Raw genomic sequence first — 23738 nt, 5'->3', positions numbered from 1 at the left:
TGAGCAAAAAGTGATTATTTTGTGAAATGATTCTTGTAACATGGTCTTTACGTATGCAAAATATGGGAAAGATAAGACATGTATTCACCAAGATACAGGATGAAACATTTTTGACCTTTGACCCTAATTTACATACCCAAGAAGGTGCTCGATCAAGTAGTTGTTATTTTATGAAATAATGTACGTGACATAAACTAAACATGTGCAAAATATTGGGCTGATAGAGCTTGTTTTTCTTGAGTTATTGCAAAGAAAGTTGCAGAAAGAAAGGAATATGAAAATACATGGAAGATAAGCTTTAATTTCAACCAAGTTTTTGGGCATGATGCCGACTTCGTATGAAAAAACGAAGGGCAAACATACGATAGCCCAACGTCTCAGCTACAACATACTAAAATATGGGAGAAATTCACCGAAGCATAAGTGAGCTAGTGCTCGATAAAGATAGTCATGTCAGTTTTCATTTCCAGAAAAACTGCACTCCCATAGAGATAACACGTAAACTGGTCAAATTTAACAATGTTACTTTTAATCCCTTTTTACGAGGTGATGCCGTCATCCAATCAAATTCTTGTTATCATATATCTGAAAGACCATTTAATAAGCTACAACATATTGAAATTTGGACGAAAATCAACTAAAGAATAAGTGAGATATGCTTGAATGAACTTGAAATTTGATGACGTCATTTTGAATATTTACTTTTTTAACTTTATTAAGAAATTTGATATATTTTAATCATTTTTCCAGCATTGCCAACCCATGAAATGACATGTACAACTCATCAGCTTTCAGAATATGTAAAGAAAATGGGGGGTCACCGTCCATCCTGACGAGTAAAATCGGATTTAAAATTGGCGGTTTTTTGGCATTGTTGCACTGTATATCGCCATTGACGCGCGCGCGGAATTTCAACTTTGACGGGCCCGTATGACGTCATTTAGAGTCGGATTGACTTGAAACTTGGTAGAAATATTCCTTGACATTTCAGGCATCCGATCTGTGTAAAAAAAGTGGAAATTTCGATTGCATATGAGCTGTACGTGCGTATATGCGCGCGCGCGTACGCGTCCGTCCAATTTTTTTAATTTTTCAAAAAATGCTCCAAATGGTCTGAAACGTGTGCAAAAAAAAATTGAGCTCGATTTGAGCATACAAATATTTCAACGCGCACGTACGCGCACGTTTCAAGAGAAAATGTGAATTTTGAGAACATGAGTAGAATGCGCATCAGTTGAAATATATGTGACGTAAATTTCATTGAAAAACTCTATTCCATTAATGAGATATGATTGAGAATGTGTTTTCATATAATGACGTCATAGTGACGTCACGATCGACCAATCACAATGATACATTAGATTTGTCGTCTTTGGGACATGATACATATATGGTATGAGTTTGAAGTTGATAATCTGAGTACTTTTTGAGTACGTAGATACACAACTTTTGTCCAGAAATAAGAACAACCCAACAAAGAATCCGTACAGATACAGAAGGTGATCCGAGAGGATACTCGGATCACCTAACTAGAACCGGAATTTGTCAACACTGACAAAAAAAAAAAAACTCATACCATATATGTATAATGTCCCAAAGACGACAAATCTAATGTATCATTGTGATTGGTCGATCGTGACGTCACTATGACGTCATTATATGAAAACACATTTTCATGCATATATCATTAATGGAATGGAATATTTCAATGAAATTTACGTCACATATATTTCAAGTCAAATGAATTCTGCTCATATTCTCAAAATTCATTTTTATCTCAAAACGCGCGCGTACGCGCGCGTTGAAATATTTGTATGCTCCAATCGAGCTCAAATTTTTTTTGCACACGTTTCAGACCATTTGGAGCATTTTTTGAAAAATTGAAAAAATTGGACGGACGCGTACGCGCGCGCACATATTCGCACGCACAGCTAATATGCAATAGAAATTTCCACTTTTTTTACACAGATCGGATGCCTGAAATGTCAAGGAATATTTCTACCAAGTTTCAAGTCAATCCGACTCAATATGACGTCATACGGGCCCGTCAAAGTTGAAATTCCGCGCGCGCGTCAATGGCGATATACAGTGCAACCAAATTCGGTGTACACTATAACGAAGATACAGAATGAAGTATATTTGACCATTGACCCAACTTTGCACAGCCAAGATGGAATCACATTCTGAGCAAAAAGTGGTTATTTTGTGAAATGATTCTTGTAACATGGTCTTTGCGTGTGTAAAATATGGGAAAGATAGGATATGTATTCACCAAGATACAGGTTGAAACATTTATGACCTTTGACCCTAATTTACATACCCAAGATGGTGTCTGGTCAAGGAGTTGTTATTTTACGAAATAATGTACGTGACATGAACTAAACATGTGCAAAATATGGGGATGATAAGGGCTGTTTTTCTTGAGTTATTGCAAAGAAAGTAGCAGAAAGAAAGAAATATCTCAATACATCGAAGAACCAAGTTTTTTAACGTGGTCCAGACATCGTATGAAAAAATGAAGAGGAACATTATCGATAGCGCAAAGTCTCAGCTACAACATATGAAAATCTGGGAAAAATTCACCGAAGGGTAAGTGAGCTATAGTGCTCGATAAAGACAATTACACTGTATATCAATTTTCACATCTTGAAAAATTCCCTCCCATAGAGATAACACGTCATAGCAAAGATACAGAAAGAACTACATATGACCCTTGACCCCACTTTGCACAAACAAGACGGCATCTGAGTAAAAAGTGGTTATTTTGTGAAATAATTCTTGTAACATGGTCTTTGCGTGTGCAAAATATGGGAAAGATAGGACATGCATTTATCAAGATACAGGATAAAACATTTATGACCTTTGACCCTAATTTACATACACAAGATGGTGTCCAATTCAAGTAGTTATTTTGTGAAATAATGTACGTGACATGAACTTAACATGTGCAAAATATGGGGGTGATAGGGGCTATTTTATTTGAGTTGTTGCAAAGAAAGTTGTAGAAAGAAAGAAATATCTTGATATTACACATCGAAGATAAGCCTTAATTTCAGCCAAAATTTTTAACGTGATCCTGACATTGCATGAAAAAACGGAGGACACTCACAAGATAGCGCAGTCTCAGCTACAAAATATTAAAATGTGGGAGAAATTTTGTTTATTTCCATCATTCCACAAGGATTAAAAAAAAACACATGACATATAAAAAACAAAACAACGTTAACACAAGGTATTGTTACATTCATATGCTATACAAATCAGCACAAAGTACACAACTGTAATGATGAAAAATGGAATGCACATAAGAAAGCCTTTAAATGGCTTGTAAGACTGTGCATACCTAATAATGTATAGAAACAGATTTGAATTGAGAAAACAAACAAGCAAAAACATACAGAAACAAACAAACAAACAAATTAACATGGTCAAAATACATAAGGATATCACCCAAAATCTAAAAACGATAATTTCACATAGAACTTCAGTATAAACTCAGAATCTTTTTATACTGTTTTTTAAAAATATTATGAAATTGTACATTAAAGACATGGTTCACGTTCAAATCCTTCCACAATACAGGTCCAGTATACCGTAATGAATATTTGGACCTATCATTTGAGAAAGACCATCGGTGAATCTGGTAACATGATCTAGTATAATGAGTGTGAAGATGTAGTTGATTCTTCCTGAAAAACATGTTAAGGGAGAAACCCTCACATCATCATGCACTATTAATGGAGTATCTGTACACTTTGTATATAAAGTATCTGAGGTTCCGTTGTCTTCGACCACTTGAGTAATCAAACTATTACAAGGCTCAAACATTTGGGGGAAAAAAAGAAAAAAGAAAAGAAGTGCAAAAGTTATACAGAAAATCAGAGATATACAAGTGTGTACATATAATTCAAAAAGAAAAAAAATATACACAATTCAACAAGTTACCCAATATCTGAGTGCCTATTTGGGATCAATTTAGGCCCATGTCAAAGCTTTCCAAGTCACATTTACTAAGGATGGTCTTCTTTATTGTCTTTCTGTTTGTTGCTGGCAACAAAGTTTGATGGCTGGGATGTCGCGATGTCATTGCGGGGGGCAACACGATGCGATCTGTCAAGATCATTGAGAGTAATGGGCACATCGAGCTGGTCGGAACAGAGCTGGCGGATGAGTTGGTCTGTGTCTTCTAGTCTGCTCTCTTTGACACCATGGAACTTCAAGGAGTTGCGGCGGGAATATTGCTCTGCTTCATTCATCGTCAGTTTGAGATTGTTGACAGCTGTTGCTTGATCATCAAGAGCGGTGGTGAGACGTTTTATTTCAGCATCTTTTGCTTTGAGGGATGCTTCCAGGTCAAAGATGCAGCCATCATGTTGATCGGACTTCTCCTTGAGACTGGTGCACTTTTGCTCAACTAGGTCAAGGCGCTGGACAAACTTTGTCGTTTCTTTATTCATGGCTTTCTCAACAGCTTCTTCGATGGCTTTAAGGAAATCAGGACTCTGGATATACTCTCCAAAGGCCTGAATGATTGCTTCAGTACTTGTGGCTTTCCCTTTGCGGGTCTCCATATTGGGGTATCAGGTGCGACAGACAGTGTGACAGTAGTACTGGAATCTGGAGTGATGACTATATACGGTGCTATACTCAGTGACGAACAGAAATGGCGAGGTCAGGCATACTGACTGCAGAGAAGCAGCCAGTGGACTGTAGCTGTAATCAACATTGGTACTCTGAGAATTTGTAGAGCATAAGTCAATTCATCTTCACTTCGAGGTAGGTCTAATACTCCTATATACCGTCACGTGAAGAACACTTGTGATAGTCATTTGGTGATAATCACGGGAGGTTTTGAGTTCTGAGAAGATGAGGCTTAACTTCAGATGTCACATGAGATACTCAGTAGTCTACAAGCAGTACCCCAGTACACTGTGTAGCTAGGCGACTGAAGTACGTACAACTTGCTTGCACATAGTATTCAGCACCGCTACAGATACACATGCACAGTACACAGTTCAGTACCCTTATAAAAAAGTACCATGGTTTTACCATAGTACTTTTACAATGGTAATACCATAGTATTACCATAGGATGGTAAATTGACAGATGAAGGCAGTACATTTACCATGGATTTACCATGGTAAAAATACCATGGTAATACCATAGTATTACCATGGTTTTACCATAGTACTTTTACAATGGTAATACCATAGTATTACCATAGGATGGTAAATTGACAGATGAAGGCAGTACATTTACCATGGATTTACCATGGTAAAAATACCATGGTAATACCATAGTATTACCATGGTTGTACCACGGTAGTACCATTCATTACCATGGTACTTCCATGCCATGAGTACCATTCTTTCATGGTAGCACTTCCACGGTAGTACCACGGTAGTACCACGGTACTACCACGGTACATCCATGGTAGTACCACGGTAGTAGCACGGTACATCCACGGTACTACAGCGGTACTTCCACGGTACTACCACGGTAGTATCACGGTACATCCACGATACTACCACGGTACTTCCACGGTAGTACCACGGTACATCCCACGGTAGTACCACGGTACATCCACGGTACTACCACGGTACATCCAGACGGTAGTACCTGGTACCACGGTTCTTCCATGGTGGTACCACGGTCCTTCCATGCTAGTACCACAGTACTTCAAGTATCACATAGTATCACATCATCCACAGAACTACACTAGTATATAACTGTACTAGCACAAAATAATGCTTTAAGTTCAACCCACTCACCTCATATCTTATCATATACCGGTATGCTTTGCATGGCTAATTGTGGTAGCTTGAATGAAATGCTCATTATAAGCAATAATCTATGCCATTGCATGTCTGCATGACCTTGTGGAGATCAATATGAAGTACAGGTAATATGATTTAGTGGGTTTGGTGTTGTTGTATTTCGATGTACTATGAGATACCTAGCAAGTATTAAATGAGTGTGTGATGTCAGATGAAACGTAACCAAAAGTATTGATCACTGACTTCATTCACACACACACACACACACCATTCACATGAATGTTTTCTCAGTGCAGCTCAAAGTAAAAAAAAAAAAAACAAACAACTAAAATCCAAGGACTCCACATGCCCATTCACCCCACACTTTTGATCACGGGATTCACAGGTAGATTTCTAGGCTTTACACTAAATGTTACACCACGCAAACGAAGGCTTTGGTACTGGTCGGTATACTGTTCAAGATATTTGGCTTAAACCACTTTTATTTATGAGGCATCAGCCATCAAAAATAAATCCAGAGAAAACACAGCGTGTCTACAGAGTTCTTAAATTGTGGTTGACAAGTAAGCTGTGGCTCTGTTTATATAGCGGAAGGCCGCCGCTTAACCTTAAAACTGGTTGACAAGTATACAGCTGTGCATGGCACTGTTTATATAGCGGAAGGCCGCCGCTTAAACTGTAACATTAACGTACATATGTTCTAATCACAATGGCCGACAAAACTGAGACTAAAACAGTATAGACTAACGTTAGATAGCCTATCCTATACCAGTATACAGACTGTAGGCCCTACACTAGAGTGTCTACAGTACGCACGTTAACCAGCAGGGACTTTTTTCTAGTAGGTAACCTACAGTTTAACTACAGGCACTGTTTATATAGCGGGAGGCCGCCGCTGTTTACAAACATGGATTGTAGTACATGGTTGTACCAAGTATAAATCTAAGACCTTTAGAATAATAAAAGCTACCTGCTAGGATAGTCCAGCACTAGCGCGGTAGTCGATATGTCGGTAGCAGTCCCGTCGACAGTTAGATCTGACAGTAACACAGCCACAGGCGCTAGAAATCATCCGTAGAATCTTGGAAGAAAACTCTGGCCGCTGACGATGAAACTAGGAGGGTGGTATTCACTGTTCACTGATGTTCACTGCCGTGCTGGGCGCCCGCGTCGTCGAAAGAAACAGCTTGAAACCAAGAAGGGACCCTGCTGTGCACGAGTACTGCAATGATGGCAGGTTCAGACGTCAGTGTAGGGACCAATGCGAGGTTAGCTCCCTACGCCACGGAGATAGCCTAGCCTGATGTGATATACTGCATACTACTGTCAATGTCCAATCAGAAGTCTACGCAGTGCGTAGGCTAGGGCGATGTACGACTGATAAAAAACCTTGGTAGATTCTAGCAGTAATCTAGCGTCACAGGAGTGCCTGCTATTCCGGGGTTGGAATTATCCAAAAATAATGCTCAGTCCAAAATATGAATCCACCATCAGAATCAGTATATAGGCAACTGTGCAGAACACAACTGAGGTCTACGTAGACCGATCGAGTAGGTGACCTACAGTGAAGTAGCTAATCTCAAAGTCAATAAAAACTCATCACTGACAGTATCGTGTGCCGGCCTATGCCCGAGTCACAAGCACGTGCCAGATCTAAGCAGAATAGAGACACACCGGTGATCACTCTATGAAAGTTGCAGCAGGACTGACTAAATTTTGGGGGCGCGTACGCGTGCGCCTGCAAACGTAAACTTACCCTGCAAGAGCAGCTCTCAATGGCCACAAAGGCAAAACTATTTTGATTGGCTAAAGAATACTGAATATATTACGTAACTTAAAATGATTGGCTGTCATAAAGATAATTATTCATTATTACTCATTTGCATAAAAACCAGACATCACATGACATTGCAGACAGGAAGTGACCTGGGCATCCAGGGTACGTCTAGCCTGCAATGCCTGTACAATGTATACACACAAATAAGCAACCATCTACAGTAGATGTTGAAAAGCTATGTACACTTGTAACTGTGTATGTGTGTGTTAGAAAAAACCTACAGCAGTGTACATATGCACACTGCATATCACACTGTATATTACAACTACAACAAAAAATATACACTGTATGCATATCCTCTTCATGCATTATCATAATAGATACTAGTAGACAAATGTTGAGCTACTACAACCTTAAATCATGCATTCATCAACCTCATGCAGGTCCACTCATTAGGATTCTTTGAGGAAAACTGGCATTTCGAACTTAATAATTCTTTTCTTAATGTAAATTGCACAAAGGAGATTGGCGAATGAGGTGGATGAATTAAGCACTGTACGATAAGATATGATGGTTTCACCAACATCACACCATGAGCCGTTTCAAAATCAACACAGACAGCAACAGTCCTTAGGAATCTGCAAAATAATCCACAAACCAAAAAAAAGTAATTTTCTGCTTTTAATAAAGACTTACTTTAACGTTGTAATACAACTGCAGAAAAACAAGATTTGATATTTTGAATGATTTCATGACAAATAGAACACAGTGAATACTTTGGTGGCACTTGGCAGTTGGCACATAATACTGGTGTTTCATTTAGCACACAAAGTTACAATACTCATGGTAATTCCCGTAATCCTGGCCTTAAGATTACACACACACATACATATTAAGAAAAGTGCATTTCAATTATGCAACTGTATCTAAGCAACAAATAACAAGACTCTAGTGGGTCTTGTACTCATACATTTCACTCAATAAAGGGGAAAACTTGATTTCACGCATCCAACCCAGTTGATAAAGTACAGTAAACCTTGCCTAAGTCAAATCGAAAGGGACTTGAAGAAATCCTTCGAGTTGCGCGCATTTCAACTATATATTTGAAGTAAAACAGGGCCTGACACAATCACTTGCACACTTTCCCGGGGCTAGTAAAATCTTATGTCGGGCAAGTGAACAAATTAAAATGAAGAAATTCACTTACCCACAGGCAAGTAAAATGTTATAAAAAAATGAGGAAAAATGTGGAAATCTTTAGGCTGTTTAATGCCTAATTCATATTTTTTGCAAACTACAGAATCACTTGTAACAATATTCCAATGCTAATGAAAGGCCAAGCTTAAGTAATTAGATTATTAAAGAGGAAATTATCATTTTCAATGTTTTTGACTTTCTTGGGGCAAGTCAACTTTGCAAGATTATGGTAGCAGTACCATATGCCAGTCAAACAAGTACCATAAGGTACCATGAAAGTACCATAGAGAACTGTGAAAGTACCACAAAGTGCAATGAAAATGTCCAAGAGTACTATGGAGTACTATGGAAGTATCACAGAGAACCATGAAAGTACTATGGAGAACCATGAAAGTATCACGTGTGAGGATGGCACTCTGTTCAGTATTGTAATTTCATTGTAATACCGTAACATCTATGGTACATTCATGGTAGTACTATGGTACATTATGGTACTTCTATATTTTCAAATAGTACTTTCATATTCCGTACGGTACTTCTGTGGTAGTACTATGGTAGTACTATGGTACAAATGAATTTACCATGGTTACTATGGTAATACCATGGTAATACCATAGTAATACCATGGTACTTAATGGTACTTTTTTACAAGGGTAGCCGTAGGACATGTATAACTAACACTCAGTATCACTATCAGTTTATCCAAGCACACTGTGCATTGACATTGATTAAGTTCAGGGTTTCCACGGATATAAGGCTGAGAAACACAGGTCACTGTAGCAAGAGGGCATGTAATATTGGTTCTGTGGTGTATGCAATATCAGAAAAAAAAACTTACAGCAGATCGTCATTGTCACTGCAATTTCTGCATGAAGAACTGGTGGTCCATGACACGAAGATGAATGTGTGGGACTATAGCGCGAAAGACTGTTGTTTGCAGCGGTGTTTGCAGCAGGGACAGAACCACAAAATTCATGTTCAGCAGGTCCAGATGCATGAAATCACAGATAAATCAGTTGCATTATGTCTTTAGCTCTCAGAATGTGAGGCAGAGGCACAGCTAGCGATGGCATGTCCATCCGTGAGATTTCTTATGATTTTCTGGCATACATAGGCATACACAGGCATAAGGGACACATACGGTTAATATGGTGAAATACGGTGAAATTCACCGAAGGGTACATGTACGTACGTGAGCTACTGCTCGATAAAGACAATCTGTCCTCCGGAGACAGACGGAAGGTACCAGTACCCATTGCTGTGTGGATATTCTTAACCACTGTCTCTATGGAAAAATGGGTGAGGTACCTCACCCTTCTCGATTGCGTCTAATTCACTGCCCTAGGTCGGCAAATTTAAGCTTGTACAGTTAAATCAACTATTCAAGAATAGACTTCACACACCACATTAATGAATAATCCAACATTTCGGTCGAATTTTCAACGTAAAACACACATCAACCAGCCTGTTGCGTCGTCACGTTCAAACTTGTTTGAATGTAAAAAAGCTGTCAGAAATTTGGTTTACAACGACGTTTGATCTGTGCGCGATGCTCCACACAGGAGCCGGGATCATTGACTTCGGTCTGTATACGGAGGGGATCCGTGATACGCACAGACCGATCTTTCGGTCAAGTATTCACCAAGATACAGGATGAAACACTAATTTACATACCCAAGACGGTGTCCGATCAAGTAGTTGTTTTTATTTTATGAAATAATGTACGTGACATGAACTAAACATGTGCAAAATATGGGGGCGATAGGGGCTGTTTTTTCTTAGTTATTGCAAAGAAAGTTGCAGAAAGAAAGAAATATCTCAATACATCGAAGATAAGCTTTAATTTCAACCAAGTTTTTTGACGTGATCCCGACATCGTATGAAATAACAAAGGGCACACTAACGATAGCCCAAAGTCTCAGCTACAACATATTAAAATTTGGGAGAAATTCACCGAAGCATAAGTGAGCTAGTGCTCGATAAAGATAGTCATATCAATTTTCATTTCCAGAAAAACTGCACTCCCATAGAGATAACACGTAAACTGGTCAAATTTTACAAGGTGACTTTCAATCCATTTTTACGAGGTGATGCCGTCATCCAATCAAAATGTTGTAATAACATTAATGAAAGATCATTTAATAAGCTACAACATACTGAAATCTGGGTGTAAATTGGCAAAGGATAAGTGAGATACGCTCGAGTGAACTTGAAATTTGATGACGTCATTTTGAAAATTTACTTTTTTTTTATTTATTAAGAAATTTGATATCTTTTAATCATTTTGCCAGCATCGCCAACCCATGAAATAACATGTCCAACTCATCAGCTTTCAGAATATGTAAAGAAAATGGGTGGTTACCGTCCATCCTGACGAGTAAAATCGGATTTAAAATTGGCGTTTTTTTGGCATAGTTGCACTGTATATCGCCATTGACGCGCGCGCGGAATTTCAACTTTGACGGGCCCGTATGACGTCATATTGAGTTGGATTGACTTGAAACTTGGTAGAAATATTTCTTGACATTTCAGAAATCCGATGAAAGTGAAAAAACGAGAAATTTCTATTGTGTATGAGCTGTGCGTGCGTATATGCGCGCGCGCGTACGCGTCCGTCCGATTTTTTCAATTTTTCAAAAAATGCTCGAAATGGTCTGAAACGTGTGCAAAAAAATTTTGAGCTCGATTTTAGCATACAAATATTTCAACGCGCGCGTACGCGCACATTTTAAGAGTATAGATGAATTTTGAAAACACAAGTAGAATCAGCTTGATTTGAACTATATGTGACGTAAATTTCATTGAGAAATTCCATTCCATTAATGAGATATGAATGAGAATGTGTTTTCATATAATGACGTCATAGTGACGTCACGGCCGACTGATCACTATGATTTTATAAAATCTGTCGTCTTTGGGACATGATACATATATGGTATGATTTTGAAATTGATAGGAAGAGCACTTTCTGAGCTAATCGATGCACAACTTTTGAGGAGAAATAAAGAAGAAGAAGAAGAACCAAAGAATCCGTACAGATACAGAAGGTGATCCGAGAGGATTCTCGGATCACCTAACAAAGAATCCGTACAGATACAGAAGGTGATCCGAGAGGATACTCGGATCACCTAACTAGAGATTGTAATTTGTCATCACTGACAAATTAAGGTGATCCGATTTTTTTTTTTTTATCAATGATTCGAGTCCTGATCGCAATAGGCATGACCATACAAGTTTCATCTGTGATTAGAGACATTGGCCGTGTGATGTTTGCTTTCTCATTTAGAAAAGGGAGTCATATCTGCCATCTTTGGTACCAAATTCTGTATACACTGAATAACGAAGATACAGCAATGAATACATATGACCTTTGACCCACCTTTGCACTCCCAAGATTGCATCTGATGAAATAGTGGTTATTTTGTGAAATGATTCTCGCGACATCGTCTATACGTGTGAAAAATATGGGAAAGATAGAACAGGTATTCACTAAGATACAAGATGAAACCTTTATGACCTTTGACCCTAATTTACATACCCAAGATGTTGTCCGATCTAGTAGTTGTTATTTTATGAAATAATGTACGAGACATGAACTAAACATGTGCAAAATATGGGGGTGATAAAGGCTGTTTTTCTTGAGTTATTGCGAAGAAAGTTTCAGAAAAAAACTATCATAAAACATCGAAGATAAGCTTTAATTTCAACCAAGTTTTTTGACATGATGCCGACGTTGTATGAAGAAACAAATTACTCATTACTCATCAGTCACGGTCGACTGATCACCATGATTTTAGTTCGATTGCCGTCTTTGCGACACAATACATATATGGTATAAGTTTGACATTGATAGGCAATGCACTTTCTGAGCTAACCTCTGCACAACTTTTGGGGAGAAATAAAGAAAAAGAAGAAGAAAGAATCCGTACAGATACAGAAGGTGATCCGAGAGGATACTCGGATCACCTAACTAGAACCGGAATTTGTCAACACTGACAAATTAGGTGATCCGATCTCTTCGAAAATCAATGATTTGAGTCCTGATCCAAATATTCATGACCATATACAGGTTTCATCTGTGTTGACGGGACATTGGCCGTGTGATGTTTGGATTCTCATTTAGAAAAGGGAGTGAGACTTGCCATCTTTGGTACCGAATTCCGTATACACTAACGGAAATACAGAATGAAATTTAAAATTGGCATTTTTTTGGCATCGTTGCACTGTATATCGCCATTGACGCGCGCGCGGAATTTCAAATTTGACGGGCCCGTATGACGTCATATTGAGTCGGATTGACTTGAAACTTGGTAGAAATATTCCTTGACATTTTAGGCATCCGATAAGTGTAAAAAAACGGGAAATTTCCATTGCATATGAGCTGTCTGTGCGAATATGTGCGCGCGCGTACGCGTCCGTCCAATTTTTTCAATTTGTCAAAAAATGCTCCAAATGGTCTCAAACGTGTGCAAAAAAAATTTGAGCTCGATTTGAGCATACAAATATTTCAACGCGCGCGTACGCGCACGTTTTAAGAGAAAATATGAATTTTGAGAATATGAGTAAAATGCGCATAACTTGAAATGTATGTGACGTAAATTTCATTGAAAAATTCTATTCCATTAATGAGATATGAATGAAAATGTGTTTTCATATAATGACGTCATAGTGACGTCACGGTTGACTGATCACTATGATACATTAGATTTGTCGTCTTTGGGACATGATACATATATGGTATGAGTTTGGAATTGATACTCTGAGAACTTTTTGAGTAAGTAGATACACAACTTTTGTCCAGAAATAAAGAAGAAGAAGAACCAACAAAGAATCCGTACAGATACAGAAGGTGATCCGAGAGGATACTCGGATCACCTAACTAGACTTGGAATTTGTCAACACTGACAAATTAGGTGATCCGATCTTTTCGAAAATCAATGATTTGAGTTCTGATCCCAATATAGGCATAATGACCATACAGGTTTCATCTGTGTTTATGGACATTGGCCGTGTCATGTTTGGATTCTCATTTAGAAAAGGGAGTCAGGTCTGCCATCTTTGGTACCAAATTCCGTATACACTATAACGAAGATACAGAATGAAGTACATATGACCTTTGACCCCACTTTGCACAGACAAGATGGCATCTGAGCAAAAAGTGGTTATTTTGTGAAATGATCCTTGTAACATGGTCTTTACGTGTGCAAAATATGGGAAAAATAAGACATGTATTCACCAAGATACAGGATGAAACATTTATGACCTTTGACCCTAATTTACATACCCAAGATGGCGTCTGATCAAGTAGTTGTTATTTTATGAAATAATGTACGTGATATGAACTAAACATGTGCGAAATATGGGGGTGATAGGGGCTGTTTTTCTTGAGTTATTGCAAAGAAAGTTGCAGAAAGAAAGAAATATCTCAATACATCGAAGATAAGCTCTAATTTCAACCACGTTTTAGACGTGATCCCGACAGCGTATGAAAAACAAACGGCATAATTGCACTAACGCAAAGTCTTAGCTACAACATACTAAAATCTGGGAGAAATTCACCGAAGGGTAAGTGAGCTAGTGCTCGATAAAGACAATAATGTCAATTTTCACATTAAAAAAAAATCCCTCCCATAGAGATAACACGTCATAACAAAGATACAGAAAGAAGTACATATGACCTTTGACCCCACTTTGCACAGACAAGATGGCATCTGAGGAAAAAGTGATTATTTTGTGAAATGATGGTCTTTATGTGTACAAAATATGGGAAAGATAAGACATGTATTCACCAAGATACAGGATGAAACATTTATGACCTTTTACCCTAATTTACATACCCAAGATGGCGTCTGATCAAGTAATTGTTATTTTATGAAATAATGTCCGTGACATGAACTAAACATGAGCAAAATATTATGGTGATAGGGTATGTTTTTCTTGACTTTTTACAGAGAAAGTTGCAGAAAGAAAGACATATTTCAATACATCAAAGATAAGCTTTAATTTCAACCAAGTTTTTGGACGTGATCCCGACATCGTATGAAAAATAGCTCACACTCACGATAGCCCAAAGTCTCAGCTACAACATTTTAAAATATGGGAGAAATTCATCGAAGTATAAGTGAGCTATTGCTCGATAAAGATAGTCATGTCAATTTTCATTTCCAGAAAAACTGCACTCCCATAGAGATAACACTTAAACTGGTCAAATTTGACAAGGTTACTTTCAATCCATTTTTAGGAGGTGATGCCGTTATCCAATCAAAATGTTGTTATCACAATAATGAAAGAAAATTTAATAAGCTATAACGTACTAAAATCCGGGGGAAAATTGGCAAAGGATAAGTGAGAAATGCTCGAGTGAACTTGAAATTTGATGACGTCATTGTGAAAATTTATTCTTTTTATTTCATTAAGAAATTTGATATCTTTTAATCATTTTTCCAGCATCGCCATCCCATGAAATAACATGTACAACTCATCAGCTTTCAGAATATGTAAAGAAAATGGGGGATCACCGTCCATCCTGACGAGTAAAATCGGATTTAAAATTGGCATTTTTTTTGGCATAGTTGCGCTGTATATCACCATTGACGCGCGCGCGGAATTTTAACTTTGACGTGCTCGTATGACGTCATATTGAGTTGGATTGACTTGAAACTTGGTAGAAATATTCCTTGACATTTCAGGCATCCGATAAGCGTAAAAAAACGGGAAATTTCTATTGCATAATAGCTGTGCGTGCGTATATGTGCGCGCGCGTACGCGTCCGTCCAATTTTTTCAATTTTTCAAAAAATGCTCCAAATGGTCTGAAACGTGTGCAAAAAAAAATTTGAGCTCGATTGGAGCATACAAATATTTCAACGCGCGCGTACGCGCACGTTTTAAGGGTATAGATGAATTTTGAGAACATGAGTAGAACTAACTTGACTTGAAATATATGCAACGTAAATTTCATAGAAAAATTCCTTTCCATTAATGAGATATGAATGAGAATGTGTTTTCATATAATGACGTCATAGTGACGTCACGGTCAACTAATCACTTTGATTTTATTTCGATTGTCGTCTTTGGGACACGATACATATATGGTATAATTTTGAAATTGATAGGAGGAGCACTTTCTGAGCTAATCGATACACAACTTTTGAGGAGAAATAAACAAGAAGAAAAACAAAGAATCCGTACAGATACAGAAGGTGATCCGAGAGGATACTCGGATCACCTAACAAAGAATCCATACAGATACAGAAGGTGATCCGACAGGGTACTCGGATCACCTAATGATGACGCGGATATATACAAATTTCGGCTCACTCGCTCGTACTAATTTAGAGTATTTTTTAAAGTCCTCAGTTTGTTGGTATAAATAGTTATCTATAAGGTCGTCACTATATCTTGTAAGAATTGTAAGATTTGATAAGCAAAAAATGACAAGAATTTCATATTTTGTAAGCTGAAATACAAAAATTTTCGGCTCGCTCGGTGCGCTCGCTCGCCAAAATTTATTACAAAAAAGAGATAAGAACAAATCGTGATGATGCCGCGGAAATATACCAATTTTGGCCCACTCGCGCGAATTAATTTAGAGTAGTTTTTTCGAAGTCCTCAGTTTGTTGGTATTAATCGTTATCTATAAGGCCGTCACTATATCTTGATTAGAATTGTAAGATTTAATAAGCAAAAAATGACAAGAATTCCATGTTTTGTAAGCTGAAATACAAAAATTTTCGGCTTGCTCGCTGCGCTCGCCAAAATTTATCAAAATTCATTACATTTAAATCACCCTCAAGAAGACTCCTTTTAAGTGCTTGAAAAAGTACATCATGTGGACTGTCTTTAAAGTCCCTACTGGGATGAGGTTGGGGTTGAACACTTTTTCAGAAATTAGGGGCGCAATTTTCGCGCTTGCCCCGGGCGCCGTTTTCCCTAGATACGCCACTGGATATACCCAGGGTGACATGCCCGATATTAGTGAAATCTTAAGAACAATGACTAAATTTGATGTTAACTTGTCAATGGAATCACACAAAAGAGTCATGTGGAAAATTGAATGACGTTTAAAACAGATATTCTGTTTGTAAAGTTTCTTGTGTAATATTATCAATGTTGTTTCATGCCCATAGTTTGTAATGAGTTAGACATATACTTCTTTGATATCACTGTGCAAGTGTGTAAGTGGCCTGATAACGAAGTTAAGTGATTGACATACATCAAACATATTGTTTTCCAAGCACATTGTAATAGATATGCCGTTAAAATTCGAGAAAAAAATTCCACCTTTATGACCAACAGTGTATATCTTATACAGTAAAAAAGGCGAAGTTGTTGTTGTCGCGGCCTTATGTATTTCTTGTTTTAGTTCGGCGTTGCTGGATTGTCGATCTCCTCAATAGCCATTGGCTCTGGGCCGCTGCGACCGGTGTCGTCAGCTGCGGGAGAGTATCCTGCATCGAACGGCGCGAGTTTCGTCCGCGCTCCACCTCCGTGTCGACGTCGAGGACGACAAAGAAAAAATAATTAGATAGATGCATGATGCATTTTTGTGCGTGACGAAAGAGCCAAGCGTTTTGATATTCAATCCTGCGCTGGACTCCTACTTTCTCGATCGTCCATCTTTTAGCTTGCAGAGACAGTGAGGATACTAAAGATGGTAGGGTGCAGCGAAATCTCTGCCATCTTCCGGCGGACACGCACGCACGCACACAATGTATTCGCAAGTATGCCAGTGTGTGGCCGGGGCCTCCGCAGGTGTATGTATTGACAATGGATACACGAAACACTATCTGCCTGCGCGTGATATGGACTCTCATTATGGTAGTGTAATACACGGCGCGGTCATACAAGGGCATTTACGTACAATTCGCCATTCGAGTGCATAAATGAAAACGAATGCTCTTATTTCAATGTATTTTGCACAACTGCATTATAATTTGCACCTCAGGTACGTCATTTAGTTTACTCTCAAGTTGGGTATCATTGTACTCAGACTGTTTAGGACGGCTATATCCACTTCAAAATTTTGTCCCTGCCGATCGTGCCCTTCAATATTAGCGCAGCTGTCCGTTTGTTTACTGCATAGCTGATGTAAACATAAATATTCATAAGACACGTGCGGACGTGTGGGAAAACCTTGCTTTGCCGACGACTAATTTCTTAAAGTTACAAGTGGAAATAAAATGGATGGCTCTACGGTCCATGATATTGTGTCTGTACCTAATGTGTGTGAAACAATTGTACCATCTCATGCTATCATACCACCATCACTGCTTTGGTCACTCCTCTATCCTGTCTTTCTCACGGTCAGCTTGACATTCCTTTCTCCAGCCACCGCCATGCCTCATTACCTCACATATAAACATCGCCACCTGTTCATCTCACTTCCTCTGCCACCCACCCTCTTCATCCCTTGACTGTAAATACCGTATACAATACGGCACTGTTCTCCACATGTTATATAATCAGCCTACTGGCTGCAATAAACAGACCGCCCCTCAGACCTGCACAGAGCAAGACGTGTTCGTGTCTCTCTCCAGCTAGCCCTCACCATTTCTACATACACCAAACATCAAACCAAGTTTTGGTGATAGAAATAAAATGGAGGGACCAAGTTAAGACAAAAACATTCTTCTTTCTCTCATAACGTGGGGAAAAAATAGTAAAGGAAAAAATACGAGGCCCTGAGACCGATGGATTTCCACGGGTGCCTACTTATTAGACCTAATGACGATGATCCCCCCTCTTCAAATAATGATGATTATAATGATAATAATATTATAATGATAATAATGATGATGATCATGTACACTCTGAAGCAGATAAACGGGTGGTTCTATGATCTATCAAACCATGGTTTGGTGATAAAAACAAAAAGGAGAGAGCAAATGAAGACGAAAATATTTTTCTAATAACGTGGGAAAAGTAATATGAATGAAAAAAGAAATGCGAGGCCTTGAGACCAGCCGCGGATTCCCTCGGGTGCCTTCATGGAGGGAAGAGCAGGAGGTAATTGATATAAAAGTCACAGTGTCAAGGGTATCTCCCCGTTTTCACGGGAAGAATCTGTGGACAGAACTTTCGGGGAATCTCATGAGCGTTTTTGGTAATTTTCCCTAAATGTTTGTTTGTTTGTTTGTTTTTTGTTCTGTGGGGTGGAAATGTGTGTGTGGGGGGGGGGATGGGTGAGAGACAACAAGACAACCGTTTGACTTCAACGGCTGGAGATAACCCCTCGAAACTCATACTATACAAACAAGTGGCTGGAAGATTGCAACCAATGGACCAAATCGCCGGGCACGTACTGTAATATTACATTTCTGGGAAGGGTGGTCATGGGTAGAAGAGAGCACAAACGAAGGAATTAGAAGACATTTCTTTTTATTTTATCAATAAAAATGTGCAAAATCGTATATGAGAAAAAGCAAATAAAGGCCCTCAGACCCGTGGATTTCCACAGTTGCTGCTATTATATATATTGTATATATATATTTACATATATATAATTTTATCTTTTAGTGATCGTGAATTCTGTAATCTCATTGGTCAATCAACCACGTAATATATCCCGTATTACATGGATATGACGTCATGATACTGTATTACACAGCCAGCTGCGCGTGTACCAAAGACGCTTAAATATAGGAAAGTGCGCGCTAATCCTGTACAAAACAAATGGACAGCGCGCGGTCCTCAAGCGTATTGCGCACATAACCTGAGACCACTAGACGCTTGATAAACAACAGCAACTTATATCTATCTGGCTACTGCACTGCAGTATCTTATGGCGTGTACGTACGTATTTGTATGCGCGCATCGCATGCAGTGTAATCAGCTCGCGAGACGTAACGTATAGGTCCTAGGCCTAAGTCAACATGGTCATGGCTGACAGCCGGCGATTTCAACATCATTCACGAGGGGAAATCAGCGAGAAGAAGGTTAGCACTTACACTAAAAGATAAAATCGTTACCCCCTGCTTGTTCTTACGAAATACGGGAAATATCTACGGTCTGGTGCCATATTCCATTCGGCCTTCGGCCTCATGGAATATGGCACCAGACCGTAGATATTTGCCCGTATTTCGTGAACAAGCAGGGGATAACTAATAATATCATATATCTGGTGAAAGAAATAAGATTTGAGGCGGACGTTGCTCTCTTGTTCTCCATTTTAATTTAGTTTTCGGCCTGTCATCAGGCTTTCATCCGGATCTATCAAAATAAACAAACGAACAAACAAAGACACGTTATTACGATAATCGTCTAGATGGCATATATGTGCAATAATGTAATAAGTGCAGTGTTATATAGCGCAGTGTCGTATGATATAATAAAACTACCAATTTTCTCAAATATTACCTTTACACAAATCAATCATTTACTTCATCACAAAAATAATGTTTAATATATCACCTATCATGAAAAATGTATCATGTGACATACGATAATAATGAAAACATAAATGCTATTTTTGTATCAACCTTCTGAAATATAACAATCATACTTTGCCATCATTTCAAGCATATTGATTACACACATGTGTAATACACATGTATTATACAGATAGTGACTGGTACGGGGTGGAATATATAACATTTTTTGGACTGCCAGGGAGTTACACATCTCTACATTTTCCCTAGGGATCACACTTTTCAGAAGTGCGCAGCGCTGAGAGAAATGTGATCATGAGCGAATATTTAACTAGAGAAGCACTCTGAGAGTGCAGAACCTCCGCCAACCATGCAGCTCATTTCCACCACTGATTTTGTTCAGAGATATCGTGATTTCCACCCATGCTTATTTATATAGCATTAGGGAGCTTTCAATTGAGGACGCAGTGAAATCTGGGACGCACAAAGCAACCCACGCGGACTGTCCGCGTCCATTACTCCGTTGACCCTTAAAAGCGCTTTCGAAAATCTGCAACGGAGCAGCTCAGCCGAGTGGGCTGTCCCAGGTGCAAATGGGCTTGGGGCGTGTTTTGCTTCATCATGATTGGGGAATGTATGGCTGACGTCAATAATTTATGCATGCAGTCAGTGAAACCCCGCCTCAAGTGCACTTTCTCACGCGTAATTTCGAGTGGTGTGAGCGCGCAGCTATTGTCAAATGTGCGTATAACGTCATCAACACCATTGTTCCCTTCACTTGCGTCGGTGAATCAAGAAGGTTAAAAAGGAGCTTTCGATTGAGAACGGAGTGAGATCTGTGACGTAAATTGTGCGTGCCGGGTGCAAAAAAGCTTTAAGTCCTGCGTCCATCTCGAATCTACTACGTTATTAAAGTAGATCAATATAAGGTCGTTCTAGAATCACCGACGTATCTGAAGCCAGTGAACAATACACTAGTAGGCCTACCACTCTTTTCTTGCTAAAACAATCACCACCTAACACCACTGGTATTTTTCAGACTCTGTCTTCACAGTCTCGTATTTCTATGTATTGAAATCAGAAGTTAGTGATTTTGCATTTTACAGACGGTTCATGAGTTAATGCTATTGCATTGCAATAAGGATTTATGATAAGACCACATCGTACCATTTATAATATTCTTACCCATTCGATCTAATGTTAATGCACTTGTCAATGTAATGACTCACCCCACTACCCCCGGACATGGGTGCGTCATTTCCTCGTTTGGTCCGTCAAATTTGTGACCCAGGTGTTCGTCATTTTACCAGCTTTGTCCGTCAAATTTTTGACTGAGGGGTGCGTCAAAACCCCATCATTGTCGGTCAAATTTTTGACCGAGGGGTGCGTCATGGTACGTCACTTGGCTATGGAAAATAACACGCATTATTCTGAACCGAGGGGTGCGTCACTTGCTATGGAAAACTGCACGCATTTTTGCACGCTACCAGTACCGTATACACGTACCGCGAGTGAAATTACAGTGAGCGTTTTCCCGCGGCAAGTGAAAGTCGGGAAGCGTTTTGGAATAAGAGGGGAAAATGCTTGCCAGAATCTGGCAAACAAATAATTTAAAAGCCACCCTTTCTCCTCACATTTTCTAAATAATGTTCTGTGGTGACAAAGGCGAATTTTTGACAGTAAAAGAAGCGGCAGCAGAAGAAACTGCCTGCCGCATTTTCTGCTCGCGGGATTAGCCCGACGAGACGCGCGACACTGCGCTGCAGATGCATCCACCGGACTAGCAATGGCCGCGCACACACAGCGCATCTGCACACATGTGATTGTCATGATTGCATGCACAGAATACACACTACAAATGTACGGAATACCCGCTTAGTATACTGATATCGTCGCATGCAGCAGCGTGATGTACGGTGAATGACGGTACGGTGCTTACAGGGCCAGGGTAAGGGAAACTTGCCGAAACTTTGACAAATTATGTTTACGAACCAAAAGAAAATGAAATTGCTTGAATAAAACGTATGCAAAAATCGTTTCAGTATTTTCGAGGGTGCGTCATATGTACCGAGGATGTCCGTCAAAAAAGTGACTGTGGTGTTCGTCACTTTCAACGTGTTGTCCGTCAAAAAAGTGACTGTGGTGTTCGTCACTTGCAGCGTTTTGTCCGTCAAAAAAGTGACTGTGGTGTCCGTCAAAAACCCCGTGTGGTCAGTCAAAAAATGACCATGACGCACCCATGTCCGGGGGTAGTGGGGTGCGTCATTACATTGACAAGTGCATAACATTACAACCTAGGCCCTAACTGTTTCTAACGTTAACTTAGACCGCCTAACGTTAGATCTAACTCACTGTTAGGGGGTTTGATGTTAGGGCCTACAGTAACGGTGCTGTTCTTGACACCAAGATCTTGAAATCCGTAGATTTAACAGTTACAGGCCTAAATGAGTTAGTCTAACCAACGTTAACTTTAGATGTCTAACGACTTAACGGTACACATGGACGTAGAGCCAACGTTACCTCCTTGGCTAGGATCTATAGACCTAGAATCTATCCTAAATCGTGTCTTTCATAATCATCTAGAAAGGGCTGTTTAACACTAACAGGTTCTAACGTTAGGTGTTACAGCTGTAGAAAAACTAGAGCACCTATAACGTTAGATCTAACCTGGGCCCTGTTTCATAAAAGATGTTAGGATGTCAACTCTTGCTGGAATGACAACTTCCTATAGCAACATCCAATCAGGAAGCTGCATTCATATCGTTCCCATAACAATTGATATTCCAGCAAGAGTTGTTATCATATCAACTTTTTTTTTTGAAACGGGGCCCAGATCTAACGTTAGGTAGGTCTAGGGGATCTAGACTAGAATCTAGAACATTCTAGGAGGTCTAACATTAATCTTGGAACATCTAACGTTAGATCTCGGACTAAAGTTACGTGTTGACGTTGGGCCTAACAACATTAGATTATTAGATCTAGTAGAATAGAGCTAGGTAGATGTAACGTTCTAACCAGTTAACCTGTAAAGTGTAATAGAAGTACCCGTGACCGTAACTGTTAGAAAGAAACGTAAGTAGGCCCTAACGTTAGTTTTACTACTGATCAAGGCCTAGAAATTATAGGCCTAATGTTACTTGTTAGAGAGATTCTTGTGAAGTCTTGTCAGATAACCTCTTAACGTTTTTTTAACGTTTGAGTCTAACCGTTAACATTATTCCTAACACGAACAGTTAGACCTAGATTAATTTCTAGAGCTTTCTAAGTCTAACTTTGTTATCATTAAACCTAGCTAACGTTGGTCGTTAGATCTGTCAAGTTAATAAATAGATGTCCATTTAGACTATTAGTATTCTATCACTACCGGTAATTAGTTAGAGTCTGGATTCTAACGTTAGTTTAAATTTACCAAAATGGCGTTGTTGTTTTCAGAATCCATATCCAAGATCTTATGCAACGCAGTCCTCTTACACGGCAGCCCCGATGCAGTGGATGCCCAACCACAGCCCACTACTCCTCGGCCGTGATAAGGCAAAGGAACGTAACTCAAAATTTGGGCATTTTGAGTTATGAGCATATGGCTCCTAAATAAAATGCGCTCTTTTTAATGGTGAATGTC

General features: G+C 39.1%; 2 protein-coding genes across 2 annotated transcripts in view; one reads left to right on the top strand and one right to left on the bottom strand.

The window, feature by feature from the left end:
- LOC140239453 (ATP-dependent RNA helicase DHX58-like) overlaps nucleotides 1-23738 on the top strand; it is a 206247-nt gene that overhangs the window by 54383 nt on the left and 128126 nt on the right. The window lies entirely within an intron of this gene.
- Nucleotides 4011-4571, bottom strand: LOC140239489 (uncharacterized). Its single transcript, XM_072319323.1, has one exon. The coding sequence runs from the start codon at nucleotides 4569-4571 to the stop codon at nucleotides 4011-4013; it is 561 nt and encodes a 186-aa protein (XP_072175424.1).

This window comes from Diadema setosum, chromosome 16 (assembly GCF_964275005.1).
Source record: "Diadema setosum chromosome 16, eeDiaSeto1, whole genome shotgun sequence".
Lineage (NCBI taxonomy): Eukaryota > Metazoa > Echinodermata > Echinoidea > Diadematoida > Diadematidae > Diadema > Diadema setosum.
This window is presented reverse-complemented; position numbering and strand designations above follow the sequence as displayed.

Excerpts from the sequence above, each read along its gene's own strand:
- LOC140239489 (XM_072319323.1), bottom strand. The coding sequence starts at position 4,571 with ATGGAGACCCGCAAAGGGAAAGCCACAAGTACTGAAGCAATCATTCAG.